The following is a 16,873-nucleotide window of genomic DNA, read 5'->3' on the forward strand; positions in this document are numbered from 1 at the left end:
GTTGTACCCGATGCTGCAGCACCAGCAAGTAGAGGTGATTTTATTTCAAAGGCTTTGTAATATCAAAATTGAAATGTCATAAACACAGCACACAGCCTACTTTTGTTTTCATAAATGACATTATTATGAGAGCAGCAATCCCACGAGTTTTGGTCAATAAATATTCTATATACCTGTAAGAACACATAAAATGCAATGGTGGAAAGGGACCTGCTGGTAGTAGCTGCATGATGTAGAAGTAAAAAAACATCAGTCTTAACCAAGAGACATGGTGGAGCTGGGGTGCATTTAACCAAAGTCACAGTCCAAAGCACAAAAAGTGGCTTGCACACCCAAATCAGTTAGATATTTTCTTTTTATTTAATTTAATGTGTATACAAGCACATGGGGGAAAACGCAGACATTTCAGTTATGCTTCCTTCAATGTGCAATAGCTGCATGATGGCAAAAGTGGTTCTTTGTAGTTTTGAGTAAGGTTTTTCTGTCTTCCATTTATAGAACTTCCCGGTGCACCATCCAACTTAGTCATCTCCAACATCAGCCCTCGCACTGCAACACTCAGGTTCCGCCCTGGTCCTGATGGAAAGACCGCCATATCACGATGGATTGTGGAGGCACAGGTGCGTGTGCCTGTGTTTGTGTACTTTTTTGATGCCTGATAATCCTGAAATACAGCAGGGGGGAAAACAATTTTATATCACACAATATTGTACTTGTAACAGGTAATAAAGGAGAACGGGAAGGAGGAAGCGTGGAGAGTTGTCTACCAGAAAGACAACCAGCCAGATGCAGACACACTGGAGATCCCCGACCTCAGCCCGTTCACTCAGTACAGGTGAGCAGCAAACATACACAGCCTGCACAAGAACATACTGTAGACAAGCACTACCACACTCACATTCACACACACAAGTTCACTCACACACATCTCACTCTCCACCAGTTTCTGCAGTATTGCAAGACTCAGGTGAAGTTAGATAAATCACACAGACACACAGAGAGACAGTTCCATCTGAGACTTTTCTGTTTGTCAGCACCTTCACAGCTGCTGCATGCAGATCCTTATTACCCTCCTGCAACCAGCTAGAGGGAAGAAAAGGGGAGAGGGGAGGAGAGAGATGAGGAAAGAGGAATAAGAAAGGTGATGAGAAAGCTGGAAGGGCAGCAGAGAGAATTAAAGAGGAGACAAAGGGATGAGAGACAAGGAGAAAAGGAAATAGCGGGGGAGAGAGAGAGGTGTCTGTAATCCCTGCTCAAGGGCCGTGGGGAGCCCACAGTTTGTATACGTGATCTATCGCCACTCTGAACAACAGCAAGTCTTCCTCTTCTCTCTTTCTTTCTCTTTCTCTGTCTCTGTAGTATGTGCTGTATTTATCTGTCTATCTGTCTATGTCTGGCTCTTGCTCTCTCTATCTCCCCCTTCATCTGTAATGTGATTGTGGTGTGTATGTGCGCACGTTGTACACTCACAGGGATTATGTTGTCACAGGCGACACCGTTGGGACATTAGATGAAGTGATGCACTTGTCTGTGTTTCTTATCCCCCGTTTAAAGTCCCTCTTTACACCCTGCTCTCTATCTCCCAATACAGGGAAGAGAACTCATAGATGTAGTCTCTCACACACTCTCTACACTCTCACACATCACTCACACCAACACTGAAGCATGGTTGCCTTTAGAAGTAACAAAAGTAGCAAATGCTCCCTCATGGCTGCGTGTGTGTCAACAGGTTTCCATAGTTATACTTCCTTTTCTGACTGTTTGGCATCCACAGATAACCTAACAATGTGTCTGTAGCCTTTGGAGAGTTCCTCTAGTAGAGAGTCTCAGTTGATGGATGCCATTGAGTAAGTTATAACATTTTTTAGTTGTGAAGCAAAAAACACAAATATTACAAAGTCCCTCACTAGAAGTAAGCACCAATAATCCAAAATTGTTTTACTGTGAAGTCTGGTAGTCTTGTTGACATGCGGTGTAATATTTTGACAGGAGCCATTTTCTCTGTCAAGGTTTCTCTCTGGGTGTTAAGTGACTGTGGCAGCGTACAGTCCAACCAGTAAACCAAAATAGTTATGCTGATAAAATGTTGCTTCATTTTCTGCCACCAGAAAGACAGTGAAACCAGTCATGATGAACATCCACCGCTCAACTGTCCAATTTCAGGCTCATTTGATATGAACTGGCTTTTCATTTTGTTCACGGTGTATTTAAAGGGGTCATCCAGTGTTTTAGTTTTCTGTTGCACTTTCAGAAAGGTGGGGGACTCTAGAAAGACAGATTTTAAAAAAAGGAAAATCTAAACTGAAGCAGCAGAGGCCAGGATATCCTGACTCTTTGTAGGGGTCAAGCTCCAAAAACACTGGATCCTACATTCTCCATGATGCAACTGGATAGCATCTTTCATTAGCCTCTCGTGCCTGTTAAACACCCACATCTTTTAAACACCAAACCTCCAGTTTGTAACACAGGCGTTCTGTTATAAATTGTAGTCTCTATAGCAAGTCGAGATAACTCTTTGACATCACTTTGACATCACCAGAGTTTTTATTTCAGTCTCCCTCCAGAGTCACAGCAGGCGTTTTACGACATCGTCCAACCTCTCACAGGCTGAGTAGTACTCCTCGTGACGAGTGACCTGAACTTGATGAGTGAAATCAGTTGAGCTCCCTTTTAACTTTGTTTTCTGTTCTCACCAGGTTCAGGATGCAGCAGGTGAACATTGTTGGCTCAAGTCCCCTGAGCGCACCCACCAGGCTGATTCAGACCTTGCAGGCTGCCCCTGACACGCACCCCTCCAACCTCACCCTGCTGTCTGCTACACAGACCAGCCTTCGCTTCAACTGGAAGGTACAGAAACACAAACACACCAGATACACACTTAACTTAACCTTAAACCCTTACTCTGCCCCTTTACACTCATCAAACAGTGCTAATTTGACTGATGGGGATTTTCTATGCCCTGCTCTTTTTTCACGTGTGCATGTGTGCTCACCAGCAGCAGGACTGAACAGGTTGAGTGGCTGACAGCGTATAATCAGTGTCTCTCCTGGTTATCAGTGCTAACACTAATCTGTCACATTTCCCATTCACTGCGCGGACCGCTAGCAGCGCAAACTGCAATGTAATTTTCTCCTTACTGTCTTTTCTTTTGCTCTTGTTCCTCTTCTTCGTCCTTCTCTCTCTTTCCCTCCCTTTCTCTTTTACTCCCCCATCCCCTCGTCTATTATAACATAAATGGATAGCAGAGTATTTTCCATTTAAGAGTTGGAATGAGAAAAAGAGCCTGTCAAATCAGACACAGACACTGAGGCGCTACGGGCTACCTGTGCAGCATGCTAATGGGATTTTACCTGCATGTTAGCGCCCAGCCTGAGCTATGCTACGTTTTCTGCTGTAATGGAACCATCACAATGGTTTTAGCTAAGGCTATTATTCTAAGCTCCACATTAAGGGTAATAAAGCTAATGTGACATTCTGTATTATGGCTCCTAAATGCTAAGCTGAGCTAAATCACTGGGGTATTTAAAATGGCTGGGTGTCTCACTTCCTTATCTATTGCACAGCACAGAGCCACTGCGCAATGTTGGTCAAAATCGCCTGTGGAAAAACATACTGTGAGCAAACTGAACTCTCTGCTAACGTGATTTCAGGGCACTGAATAATAGGTGGTTGTGGCTGTAATGTTTAATGACATGGTGGGTCATGGGCAGAGTAGAGAGAATGAGGTGACAGAGAAAAAGTATCAAGGGGAAGGAGGAAGGGTGACAGGAAATGAGAGTGGAAGCGAGTGAAAGAGGATGACAGAGAGTGAAAAAGAAAGTGAATGGAGGGTTATAGAGAGAGAAGGATCAGGAGATGGGATGTCAAAGGGGAGAAAACAGTAAAATGTAATAAATACTTTAGAGTTTGAAACCGTCAGATAAATAACTATATTCTTGAGAGCTGCAAAAATGCTTTCCTTACTTGTGTGGTGTCTGTGTTTATATCACACTGTGGGGACATAAACTCGATATCCAGCTCATGTATGACTGATTGAGTTCTTCATTGTCCCACAGTTTTCTGCCAAAGTTATAACAGTTTTATTTCACATGAAAGATTTCAGCATTGGTGTTGTTGTTTGTCCTGGCATTTCTCACTGGTTTGAAGTGGGTGAGGCTCAGTTGGGAAAAGGTGATATCACATATTTTCCATGAACCAAAGCAAGTTTAATGACACTTGGATAAAAATCTGATGACAGTTATGTGGTTGTTTGCTTATGTTGTCAGCACTGTCTAAATTAAATCTGATCAAACGACATCCACACAGTCCTAATGAAACAGATCAGTTGAGGTTTTGACAGTTTGACTCTAAACAGTCAAAAACTTGAAATAAATAACCAAGGTTGATTTTTTTTACAGTGTTTTCTATTTAGTCATTAAAATGTAATGCAATAGATAAATATTTAAGTTTGCAGGGGTTTTAAACTTGCTTTTAGGTATGTTTGGGTGTAATAGTATATGTGACTACACTGGCCAATACTTGTGGATGTGCTCTTTATGTTGCTTGTTGTGTTTCTTGTGTATTTGTGTATAGTCTAGGAGGGGCTGTGTCTTATCATTTCACAAAGCAAACACGTTTCTGCGTGTGTTAATCAAATGATGATTTTATTACTCACAATTATACCTAAATTTGGTTTTTCACTCAATCATCCTTTCAACTCTTTCTCCCCGTCGATAGCTTCTCTTCCATTAATCAGAGTCAAAATTAATTAATTTCACCAAGTGCAGTTACGGTACAAGTTGGCCAAGTGCTGACACATTATAAGATACTTGCACAGTTCAGGACTGCCACACAGGCCCTCATTTATTAGGCTATTGTGGAACAGACTGCAAAGTCTAAAAAATGTGACATTGAAATTATCCTTAAAGTAACAAAGACATTTTATAAGTTAAGATTATAGCCCTATGCTGAGCAAGGTTATATATATGTATATATATATATATATATATATTTATATATACACAAATATATATATATATTTTTTTTGACAAATATAACTTAAAGGTTCTATATGTAAGAACTGTGAAGCAATTAACATGTATTAATTGTTTGGGTTGTAATGTAATGTAAAAAATGAGACTCTCCCTGACTTTCTGACTGGGAGTGAGAGATGCTTTGCTGAAACATGGTGCAAAACACAACGTTAGAGATCTTTTATGTTATTATGAGAAGTGTAAGCGAGGAAAAAGAGCCGCTGATGCAAATAAGCATGTCCGCAAGCAACAGGATGTTGACTGCAGCTCACTTAACGGCCAGCAGTGTCACTAATGAGAGGAAATTTCTGATTCTTACAAATAGAACCTTTAACAAGAAAGGGTATTTGCTGAATAGCTCATGACCTTGTATAAATATACAGCATATATAGCAACTAGTATGCACTGTACTGTCTGTAAACACATTGTTTGTGTTCATAATGACAATAAACTAAACTGAACTCACAAAAAAAACATCAATTTTTCTGTAGCTACATGTGATGTAGAGCAAGAATGATATTTTGAAAAAGACTTTCGTATAAGCTCCTGTTTTTCTCCCTCCTCTCACTCTTCACTGGCTTCCAGCCTCTTCCAGAGTCGGAGTACAACAGCAACCCAGAGACTGTAGGCTACCGGCTCCGTGTGTGGAGGACAGACGGCCAGGGGGAGGACAGGACCGAGGACGTGGAGGGAGCGGGGGAGACCAGTGAGGCCACAGCAGAGGGCCTGAATCCCTGGACCCAGTATCAGGTCCAGATACAGGCCTACAACTCCATAGGACCAGGACCATGGAGCAACACTGTCGCCGCACACACAGCAGAATCTGGTACAAACATAGACCTTGTTCCCTCCTGTATATTATTTGGAAGTATCCAACTGAGCTGTTTGGCCAATATTGTATTAGCAGGGTGTAAGAAGACAGATGAATGAGCATCAAAGTGCTCCGATTACCTCCCTGAGTCTGTTCTCATCCTGCCACCTCTCTCTGCCCTCTACACTCTCCCTTTATTTCAGTGAGGGGAAGATTGACAGAGAAAGGGAGGGGAAGAGGGAGATGATTGAGATAAAATCGAAGATTGGTTCAGAGAGTGAAGTAGCACTGAGCTGTGTGTGTGTGTGTTTGTGTGTGTGTGTGTGTGTATTTGTGTGTGTGTGTGTGTTCTCTAGTTCCATCTGGATCTCCGGCGAATGTGACTGCTGAGGCAGTGAGTTCCTCCAGGATCCTGCTCACATGGTCTCCTCTCCCTCAGGCACAGAAAAATGGAGTCATACTTGGATATAAGGTGTATAAAACATTCAAACACACACACACACACACAGACACACACATACACACACACACAATCCCACCCAGGCATTCTCACTTGACCCCTTCAGCCCATTATCAGTTCCTCCAACACCTTAACACACTCTCTCTCACACACACAGAGGCACACGAAATGCACACAAAAATCTGATATGAGAGGAATATGATGTAATTTCCTGTAACTGCTCTAGTTTGTTCTTTCAGCACTACCGCTTTTAAAAGCACCTAGCTACAATAAGTACATTGGGGTGCATGTGTATAATTGTGTGCAAGCAAATGAGTGTTTCAGGCTTAGTACCCTTCCATAAAAGTGTGGTTTTCATCATGGTGTAGTAGAAACAATGTCCGAATTATTCCTTACAAAAAAATGGACAATAATTCATAGAGCCCGTTGGTATTGGAAGATGCTTTTTTCTTTCTTTTTTTTAAATTTAAAACATAAACGGCCACATACTGTAAAGAAGTAAGTAATTTTTTGAGTATGCATGCATGATCTGACTATGCTTTAGAGATTCCACATTAGTGTTTGAGTCCAGACTTGCAACCCACTTTAGCAACATAACCTACAATCTATCCACATCTGTCTAATTAGATCTAGTCCTTTTCTTGTATTCCCTAAGCTAAGTTGAAGAAGTCTGTCTTTGCTGCAACACACCCATGGTGACGTAGGTGACATACTCTGATGTGCAGGGTTTTAAGAAAGAGCTGGATAAATACTGTTGATGGTTAAGTACAAGGTGCACTCATTTTTTGCCTGAGGGCACCACTTGCTGGCAGTCACAGCTCTTCTTTTACACTCAACATGGTGCCACCTGCTTTTTTGAGGGCTCCCACGCACACAAACCTCAGGGGAATTATTATAATGTACTCCACTTCTTTGTTTGATTTTGAAATAAAGAGAAGATGTGCATCAGTTTGCCTGTATTTTTGCAACATTGCTTTTCTTGGTCAGTGGCATATAGCACCCCTCAACATCCTAGGAAAAGAAAATTTAACAAAGCGAAAGCACATGCAACATATTTTTGCTAATGTGGAAGTGAAATTGAGTAAACCTCTTAATCTCCACCCAAACATAAAACAGCAGAACAAAGATTATAAAGGGAGGGGATTTATCCTCAGTTGTGTTGACATTGTTGTGTTATAAATACACAAATCAACAGAAAAAATGGGCTGTGACTCCTTAAAATAAAGCAGTACCATCCATTATTTTGAAAATGTGTAAAATCCAGGTCATATAATCCACTGCGCCCAAAGCACATCACACTCCCCATCTGTGTGTTGTGCCCTCCTGAGGATCACACTGAGCAGCATGCCTACCATGTTAATAGATGGGACATGGCTGCCAGCAGCAGCTCCTCAACACCTTGCATCCCCTGGTAAACACTGAATAGTTCTCCTGCCTCCTGCCTTGCACTCCTCCAAACTACTTTTGTTTTTAGACACTTACAGTAAGAGCTGATATTTTCCTTAAAAATGGTTTCAAGTGTGGCAGGGAGTTCATGAACACTGTGAGAGAAAGAACAAGAAAGGGCAGTTCTTGACACATAATCAAATTGGATCCTGTTACCAGACAATGTGTTGTTGTTTTTTGTTAGATGTGGGCACTGGTATGATTTTTATTTTGAAATGCATTTCAGGATCTGTTTTAGTAGGTGTTCCAGTAAAGTTTGGCGATCTTCTGTATTTTTCATTATTTACAAATTCATTCATTCATTTTCATTATTAACAAATCCCATGAAAAGACCAACAACACCAACGATGAAAGTTTTCTACTAACAAGCGTTGTCTCTGTAGCCAAAGCCTGATAAATCTTTAAAAAAAATCTTATTCATCTGTGCCACAGACCTCCACTGTTATCAAAAAACACATCAGTGAGCCCCACCGTTGCATTGGGTTCATATTCCTTCATTACGATTAACATGGGCACTGTAGTGTAATTTGAGTCACCGTCCTGCTGCTATGAATGCCAAATCCACATGTGAAAATGTCCCCAACAGGGAGCGCCCTGGTAGCCGAACGGTTACAGCGCATGCCACAAAAATCGCAAAAAACGTCCCAGGTTTGACTCTGGCTGGGGACCCTTGTTGCATGTCATGCCCCTCTCTCACCCCGTGTTTCCTGTCTACTTCTCCACTATCAGCTGTCCAATAAAGGCAAAAATGCCCAAGAATATCCTCAACAAATCCATGATTTACACCTTTTTGAATAAAATTTTCCCAGAGGTTTTAGGGAATTATTTATATTTCTTTTAATGAAGCTGCATATTTGTGACCCATTTTTAAATATTTACCTATTTGGTAGGAGTAAACAAGCTTGGGGCTGAGTACTATAAACATGTTTGGAGGAGTTTGAAAGTACTGAGAGTGATAGCTCATTGTTGGTTTTGGTCTTTTCAGGGGATATGTTGACAATAAAAAAAAATATAAGATATGGCCTGCCTTATTCGTCAAAGGAAGCAAAAATGAGGGAAAAACAGACAAACAACACTAACAGAGCTGACAATATCCACTTTCTATCTAGATTTTTGACGGTGTATGTGAATGCACGTGTGACATATTTGTGTGTGTTTGTGTCCAGGTGTTGTACAATGAGAAGGACTCAGAAGGTCCTCCCAGTGTTCAGGTGGCAGAAGGGGAGGGGAGTGTGTCGCTGCTCCTCGGGGTTCTCCAAAAATACACTATGTACGTGCTGCAGGTGCTGGCATATACACGGTTGGGTGACGGTCCTCCCAGCAACCCCATACTTCTCAGAACCAAAGAAGATGGTAGGATCTCTTTCTTTCTCGGTCTGATCACTGACCTTTCTGTCCAGCACTTTTGATCAACACTTTTGCCTCCTTCTCACCTCTGTAGCTGATTTCACCACTGCTGTCAACGCAGCTATCACCCTGTCTGTCTCCCCACTTCACTGACCATCCACTGGGTTCAGCTCACCTCTCAGACCCCCTCCACAATCTAAAGATAGGGAACATATTGTGTTTGTGTGCTGTGTGTGCAGATCTCTTCAGATGCAGAGATCTGGTAACCATGGCAGGCATTTCAGGATGCCAACAACCTTGTGTGCTCTTTTTGAGCAATAAAATATAAGCACACAGGCACACACACAGATACAAACACACACATTTGCTCACAAACACAGATACAGAAAGGTTCACACACACACACACACACACATACACTCATCCTCCATCAAACAGTGTCATGTTTGAAAAGTTTTTCTCATTTCAGGATGAAACAAGAACAGGGAAGTCAATTTCCGGCAATGTGTAATGAGCCTCCATCCTGTCTGTCAGTCACACACATATACATACTGTACATACGCACACACTCACGTTGACATGAATTTGGTGGTGTGGAACATGTACTTTTATCAGGAACAAAGACGGAGAAAGTGTGAGGCTTAGAGAAAATTACATTTTCCGTTTTATTTCTTTTAGAAGTACCTCTTAAAAATGTATAAGACACCTACTCTATATGTGTGTGTGTGTGTGTATGGAAAGTACATGGACATACATATGTGAAGTCTGGTGCTGTTATACTTGCATATTAGAATATAAGTGCCTGATGTTGAGATCTCTCTCTCTCAACAGTGTTAAAGGAGTCCCTTTGTGCCTCTCTCTGCTGTTCTTTGTATATTATTATGGTTTTATTCTGCTGCCAACTCCCTTCTCTATTTTTCTCTCCAGTCCCAGGCCCCCCTGTCAGGATGGTGTTTCCAGAAGTTCGATTGTCATCAGTTAGGGTGGTCTGGCAGCCACCCACAAAGCCCAACGGCATCATATTAGGTACAAAAAACAAACACATATACACGCATGTGAGAAGGCATTGTTTTGAGAGCAACGTTTAAATCATAATCCAATGTTTTCCTCTTGTAGTGACAATAGATTTATTTTCAATTGCTGAAGGACACAGCTCGGCTTATAGAGGGAATGAGTTAGCAGTTTTAAACACGTACACGCGCACATGCACGCACAAAAAAACACACAGAAACACACACACACATACCGCTGTGATCTTTCAAGGGAAGGAAAGAAGTAAAAGCCGTAAATGGAAAAGAGCTGATTCTGTTCTAAGCCTTCAAACAAGGGTCAGCTCTCTCTACTCTACACTTCACTGCTAAGGTTTGTTGGTGTTTATGTATGTGTGTGTGTGTGTTTGTGTGTGTGTGTGTGTGTGTGTGTGTAAGTGTATGTGTGTGTGTGTGTGTGTGTGTGTACTAAGGAAAAGGGCTATTATAGCTGCTGAAGCAAGACTCCTTTCCTAATGCATACATAGCCTCATATACACATTGAGATTCACACTTGTTCATCACTTGTTTCTGAAACTGCAAATCACAGCGTGCAGAACGAATCAGAAAGAACAGATTAACGAAGAGGAAGAGAGGCAAGGTACAAGGGAGAAGAATGTGAGAGCTGCTGAGCTGGAAACGCAGAGAACAGAAGGGGAGAGACAGCAGAGAGGAGATGTATGGAGGTGAGAAGAGGGACAGGTGTGTGCGTGTGCGCGTATGTTGCACAAGGGGAGAGAGAGGAGTAGTATTTGTCCTCTCAGTTGGGGTAGGGAGTCGAGCAGGACAGTGTGAGTGATGTGTGACTGTATTGTAAGAGGGAGGACATTTAGTGCGACACCACTCTGTGACAGAAGGATGAGTGGGAGGGCGAATCTCTCTCTTTCGATCACGCAGACAAACACAAACGCGTAGTCCTGCTGTGTCCTTGCTGAGTGTGTGGTGTGTGTGTGTGTGTGGGTGTGTGTGTGTGTGTGTGGAGACTGGGTGTGGGTGTGAGTGTGTGTGTGTGTGTGTGTGTGTGTGTTAATGAAAATACAAATAAATTTAGTGTGCCAGTTTCTTTAATACTCATGACTGCCTCATTTCTCCTTGGGTTCACAACCCATAGGGCTCTGACACAGAAGGTGGACAGAGGATAAATAAGATCACAGAAGGTGCACTATGTAATTTGGCACAAGGCAGTAAGGCATTTGTGTTTCTACATAACGTCTCTATAAATATGAAACCGCATGCCCATGAACATCCCAGCGGCAAATACACACTTCTTCCCACTGCCATACTACACACTGATTGTAAGCAGGTTTTGAGTATATAGTTTGTGCACACAGGAAAAGTCACAAAATTAATTATACTCATAAAAGTCAGTATGAATTCTTAAAAACACCTGTATTTTGAGTGTCCCTCAATGCAATGCACAGAAAAAATGGAGGAGCTACTCACAGTTACACAACCTCTTCCTTTTTGTGAAATGTAATTTCCACTGGTGTTCTTAAGTCACAGTTTGATGCAACACGCATATTATTAAAACTGTAAAGAACATGGATTTTTGTATACTATCTGCAAAAACAGTATACTATAACGACTAATATATTGTACATACTGTATGAAAAACTACAATGATGGTGGTGGCATTGGCTCATAGAACATCTAGTGTGGGATGCACTTTTAAACTCAGCGATCCAAAAAGCCACTCCAGCATTTTAATAGTGTGGCAATTAATCAGCAATGGATGGATGATTTTTTCTACATATGAAAAGGAAAGCATTAAGAAAATATTACAAATCAGAACACTAGCCGTAAACAAAGGAAGAAATTAGTAAAGCAAATCAAGTAATCATTGTTCTTACTTACATTAATTAACGTCCATAATCTTGGCATTTAGTGCATCTTCAGGGCTTGCTAAATACAGATGCAATACAAAACAATCCATTACACACTTAACAACTAAACCATGAAATATTAAACGAATTAATTAAGACAATAAGAGTGAATGTGAAGTCCTTACTCTAACTGACATTGGGTGGTCTGTTTGTTCATCTCTCAGTTGTAGTTTAAAGGGAAAGGGCCTGAATGGAGGGTTTATATAACTTCCTGGGAGTGTCTCTGAGCTCTACTGGAAGTCAATGTTAGTCAATGATCCTGGGTATGGTGATTAAATTAATTAATGACCCTGCGTATGGTAAAACTAATCATGGAGACATGTGATTTAAGACATAGGGAGACAGCATTATATATCCTGTAGCAATCCTCGTGTTTAGTCTTAAATAATTGTGATGAGAGACAAGAAGAGAGACACAATATATGGTCACCACCTGCAGTTGCTACATGCTCTGCTCAGGTTGCCAGTTTTACTGACAAGCTTTCTGCTCTGAAGTACTTGATAGTACAATTGCAGCACAAAGAATGTAGTAATTTAGAAGCAGCTTAGGTAGTAGGCTTACCATTGCTGTGAATATTTCATTAACATATACAAGGCCAGTGGAATTAAACAGCTAAAGGCAAAAAACATAGCTAGAGATACACATTTTGAATACATTAAGCTAGGAAGCAGTGTGAAATACATGGTACATGTGACATCTTTCTGTGGGAAAAGAAGAAGGGCTTTTACTAAAATGACACAGTCACTTTGTAATGGAGATTTAGCCTCATGTATAGCAGGGACGTCCTAATGATATTCAGTACAGAACATAACGCATCGCTCTGACCCAATTGTTTAGATGTGAGAGGATTTGTGATCTAGCTGTTATCCAATAATCTTCCACACACTGCGTTCACATTAACATACAATCAGACTATCTGATGAGATTATCACCACAACCAGATTAGGTGCCTTTGAGCAGATTATCATCCTGACAGTCTTACTGTGAACCAATCACCTCCACACACTGTGTTTGTGTGACTTTGCGGATGTGTGTATTTGGTGTACAATACAATCTTCATATTGAGAGCCTTTGTGAGTGGCCAGTGGCCTGTGGAAAGCTTGGTTGGGGATCAGTGGTTTGAGTGTGTGTGTATGTGTTGAAGGGTGTTAGTGTTATTACATGGCTTACTGCACATGAGACAGAGGAACAGACACAAACCGTGTACACCATGGGTCACAGCCAAGGGGACAGAAGAGAAACTGTATGTTTATATCAGAATCAGAATCAGGTTTATTGCCGAGCAGGTTTGCACACACCATACAAGGAATTGGCCTTGGTGTAATAAAAATATACACAAAATTAAGTAATCCTAAATAATATAAAAAAGAAAAGAATTTACAATAAAAATATGTAAAATATATTCTAAGTTAGAAGAGCTACTAGAAGTTTAAATTTTAAATATTCAATAGAATAGATTGAGATGAAATGTACAAAATATTGACCAGGAGTAAACAGTATTTGCAGTGTGCAATTACTACTACTACTAATGATAATAACAGTAATAATAATATTGGGGGTTTAGTCTCTGTCAGTGGGGATCCCAGGCCTTGTTGATGAGGCCGGCTGCAGATGGGAAGAAACTGTTCTGAGAGACCTCAGCCTCTTGCTGGTGGGGAGCGTTTCAAAAAGTTTATGTCCATGATCTTCCCTGCTAGCCTCAGTGTCCTGGAGGCATGCAGATTCTGGAGAGATGGCAGATTGCAACCAAACACCTTTTTGGCATAGCAGATGATATGCTGCATTCTGCCCTTGTCTTGGCAGTTGTAACAGCGTACCAGATGATAGAGGAAATGAGGATGGACTCAGCGATGGTGGTATAGAAGTGCACCGTCATTGACTTTGGCAAGTTGAACTTCTTCAGCTGCTGGAGGAAGTACATCCTCTGCTGAGCCTTATTGATGAGGCAGCTGATGTTCTGCACCCACTTGAGGTCCTGGCTGATGATGGTTCCCAGGAAGCAGAAGGACTCCACAGTGTCGACTGGGGAGTCACACAGGGTGATGGGGCAGGTGGGGCTGCGTTCCTTCTGAAATCTATAACCATCTCCACTCTCTTTAGAGCATTGAGCTCCAAGTTGTTTTGTCTGCACCAAATCACCAGATGGTCAATCTCCCATCTGTAGGCGGTCTCATCCTCATGGACCCAATGAGGGTGGTGTTATCAGCGAACTTGAGGAGTTTGACGGACTCATGACTGGAGGTGCAGCTGTTGTTGTACAGGGAGAAGTGGAGAAAGGACGCAGCCTTGAGCGGAACCAGTGCTGATGGTCCAGCTTCACGTTCTGCTTCCTGTCAGACAGGAAGCCGGTGATCCACCTGCAGGTGGAGTCAGGCACGAGCAGCTGGGAGAGCTTGTCCTGCAGCAGAGCCCGGATGGTGGTGTTAAAGGTGGAGCTGAAATCCACAAACAGGATCCTAGTGTAGGTTCCTGCAGAGTCAAGGTGCTGGAGGATGAAGTGAAGGGTCATGTTTTACTGCATCGTCCATAGACCTGTTGGCTCTGTAGGTGAACTGTAACAGGTCCAGGAGTGGGTCCGTGATGGTTTTAAGGTGGTACAGTAAAAGGCGCTCAAAATACTTCATTACCATAGAAGTCAGGGTGATGGGTTTGTAGTCACTGAGTCCTGTGGTCCTTGTTTTTTTTTGGGACGGGATGATGGCGGAGGTCTTGAAGCAGGCTGGTATCTCTCCAGTGAGGTGTTAAAAATGTCTGTGTCTGTGTTCAATATGTTCACACCAACAATGTGTGAACACCGCAGACAGCTGATCGGCACAGTGCCTCAGGGTGGAGGGAGAGACAGAGTCTGGTCCAGCTGATTTGTAGGGGATGTAATGTGTATCTGTATGAGAATGTCAGTAAGTGATCTTTGCTGTGTGCTGTACTGGTGTGAAATGTCAAAATTATGATTATCACTGTAGTTGTGTTGATGTTTTTTTGGGAAATAGAGTTGTCAGACTTTTTCCTATCTCGTTGTGTCTTTTCTTTGATTCCTGTGGGGGGCTCTGTGATCTAATGTAGGCCACAAAGAGCACACACACACTGATGCACAAGACTTCAACACAGTTTCAGCTGTCTTATTCCTCTTTCTGTCTCTCCTTCTGTCCCTCACTAGGCTACCAGATCTCCTACCGCCTGGACGGCAGGGACCCTCTGCGCTGGACCACAGTGGAGGTGGGCTCCAACGGTCGCCAGTTCACTGTCACAGGACTTTCCCCTGAGCAGAGCTACGTGTTCCGACTCACTGCTCGCACCGTCGTGGGCTGGGGCGAAGAACAGGAAGCCCTGGTTGTTACTACTGAACGTAGAGGTAAAGGACACAGGATTTCATTTGCTATCCTGTCTGTTTCTGTAGCTATGTGAACCATTCCTATTAAAATATAGTAAATACGTGTAAGAACTCTCAAGCTCTCCCAAAAACATCTGGTTCTGAATGAATCTGAGCTGTTCAAAGTTAATTGAGATGAATTGAAAGGTTGAATACATTAGCACTGCATAGATAGACAGAATCAAATACTGCTCTCAGAAATTAAGTTTGCTTTTTATGGCTAATACTTTGACATGTCAGAGCAGCAACAGGTGTAATTAGTAACATTAGTAATGACAGCATTTCCATGACAACTGAGCAAATTCCAAACCCTGAGGACAAAATGCAGTTTCAAGCTTAAAAAAGCCATTAACTGGACCTTGAGTTAACGTTTTCTTGTTGAATGACAATATTGTTGTGTGTCAGTTTCAGGGTTCTGCATTGTGGCTTACTGGCATAGCTTACTAGCTCTGATGAATGGAAACGAGTCATCATTAATGGTTTTAGTTGCACCTTTGTTTTTCCTGCTATGCTGCTGTGAAAAATGTCTCTGGGGTTAAATTCAATATGTTCACACCAACAGTGTGTGGCTTTTTAATCACATAATAATGGAAACAGTATAACAAGTGAAGCGTGTTCATTTTATTTCTATTAAAAAATTACCTCTGCACAACACTGGATAATTCAACAGGAATCAATGTAGTGTAAGCTTGGAAGCTCTGACTAATGACGAGTAAGATTTACTTGTTTAATGTAGCCCACTGTACTGTACAGTATACGTAACATGCATCTGATGTGGCGTTCACACCACAGCAATGTAATAATCTGTAATGAAATTCACATTCAATTATAATGATAGATAAGAAAATGAAATGTGTTGAATAAACCAAATTAGACATGAAATACTGTAATGAGCCAGTATAAAGTAGGAGTGACTTGATTAATGTTATTAATTTCAGCTGTGCCTTTCAAAAGGTTTAGAGAAGAGAATTAGAAAGATCTATTACAGGAGCCAGTCATAATTATGTTCTTTGACTTTTACCATGTTTTATTTTCATTGTCCTCTTCTTCCATGTTAAAGAGTATGTTCACATTTTTCAAGCCTGTTGTAATGCAATGCTCACATGCCCATATGTAAACTGAAAGTGTTATTGGTCACTGTAATAATTCCTCCTGTTCACACTGGGCATGAAGAGATACCTTTGTAAAGCAGAGTAAGGCAAATCAAATGGATATTTTCCAAAGTTACTGTCTTTATAGTACAAAATATCCTTTGTGTCAGTATCCCTCAAGGAAATGCTGTCTGTGGAAGCATAAAGAGAGAGGAGGATTGTCATACTAAAAAGACTGACTCAAAGATCCCCACTTGACTTACTCAGATGATTGAAGCTTCATATTAGCTTCTGCTGAACTTTAGAATGCATTTTTGCACATTTTGTCCCTCACCTTTTGAAAAGAATCTCTTTGTGGCCCGTGGCAGTGACCAATAACCCTTTAAATGTGCGTACAGGCATCCCAGTGTTGTTTGAAGATAGAATTG

General features: G+C 41.6%; 1 protein-coding gene across 3 annotated transcripts in view; it reads left to right on the forward strand.

The window, feature by feature from the left end:
* The window catches only part of LOC122979734 (protein sidekick-1-like), a 247,661-nt gene that overhangs the window by 199,529 nt on the left and 31,259 nt on the right, over nucleotides 1-16,873 (forward strand). For 2 of the 3 annotated variants that reach the window (XM_044347437.1, XM_044347438.1), the window contains 8 exons: nucleotides 499-620; nucleotides 723-835; nucleotides 2,697-2,847; nucleotides 5,598-5,838; nucleotides 6,180-6,295; nucleotides 8,896-9,082; nucleotides 10,004-10,102; nucleotides 15,142-15,336. In XM_044347437.1, the coding sequence (XP_044203372.1) occupies nucleotides 499-620; nucleotides 723-835; nucleotides 2,697-2,847; nucleotides 5,598-5,838; nucleotides 6,180-6,295; nucleotides 8,896-9,082; nucleotides 10,004-10,102; nucleotides 15,142-15,336 (1,224 nt within the window). Of the gene's footprint in view, nucleotides 1-498; nucleotides 621-722; nucleotides 836-2,696; nucleotides 2,848-5,597; nucleotides 5,839-6,179; nucleotides 6,296-8,895; nucleotides 9,083-10,003; nucleotides 10,103-10,705; nucleotides 10,791-15,141; nucleotides 15,337-16,873 lie in introns of those variants that run through there. The other variant, XM_044347439.1, reaches the window with a different exon arrangement.

The sequence above is a fragment of the Thunnus albacares genome, chromosome 3 (genome assembly GCF_914725855.1).
Source record: "Thunnus albacares chromosome 3, fThuAlb1.1, whole genome shotgun sequence".
NCBI lineage: Eukaryota > Metazoa > Chordata > Actinopteri > Scombriformes > Scombridae > Thunnus > Thunnus albacares.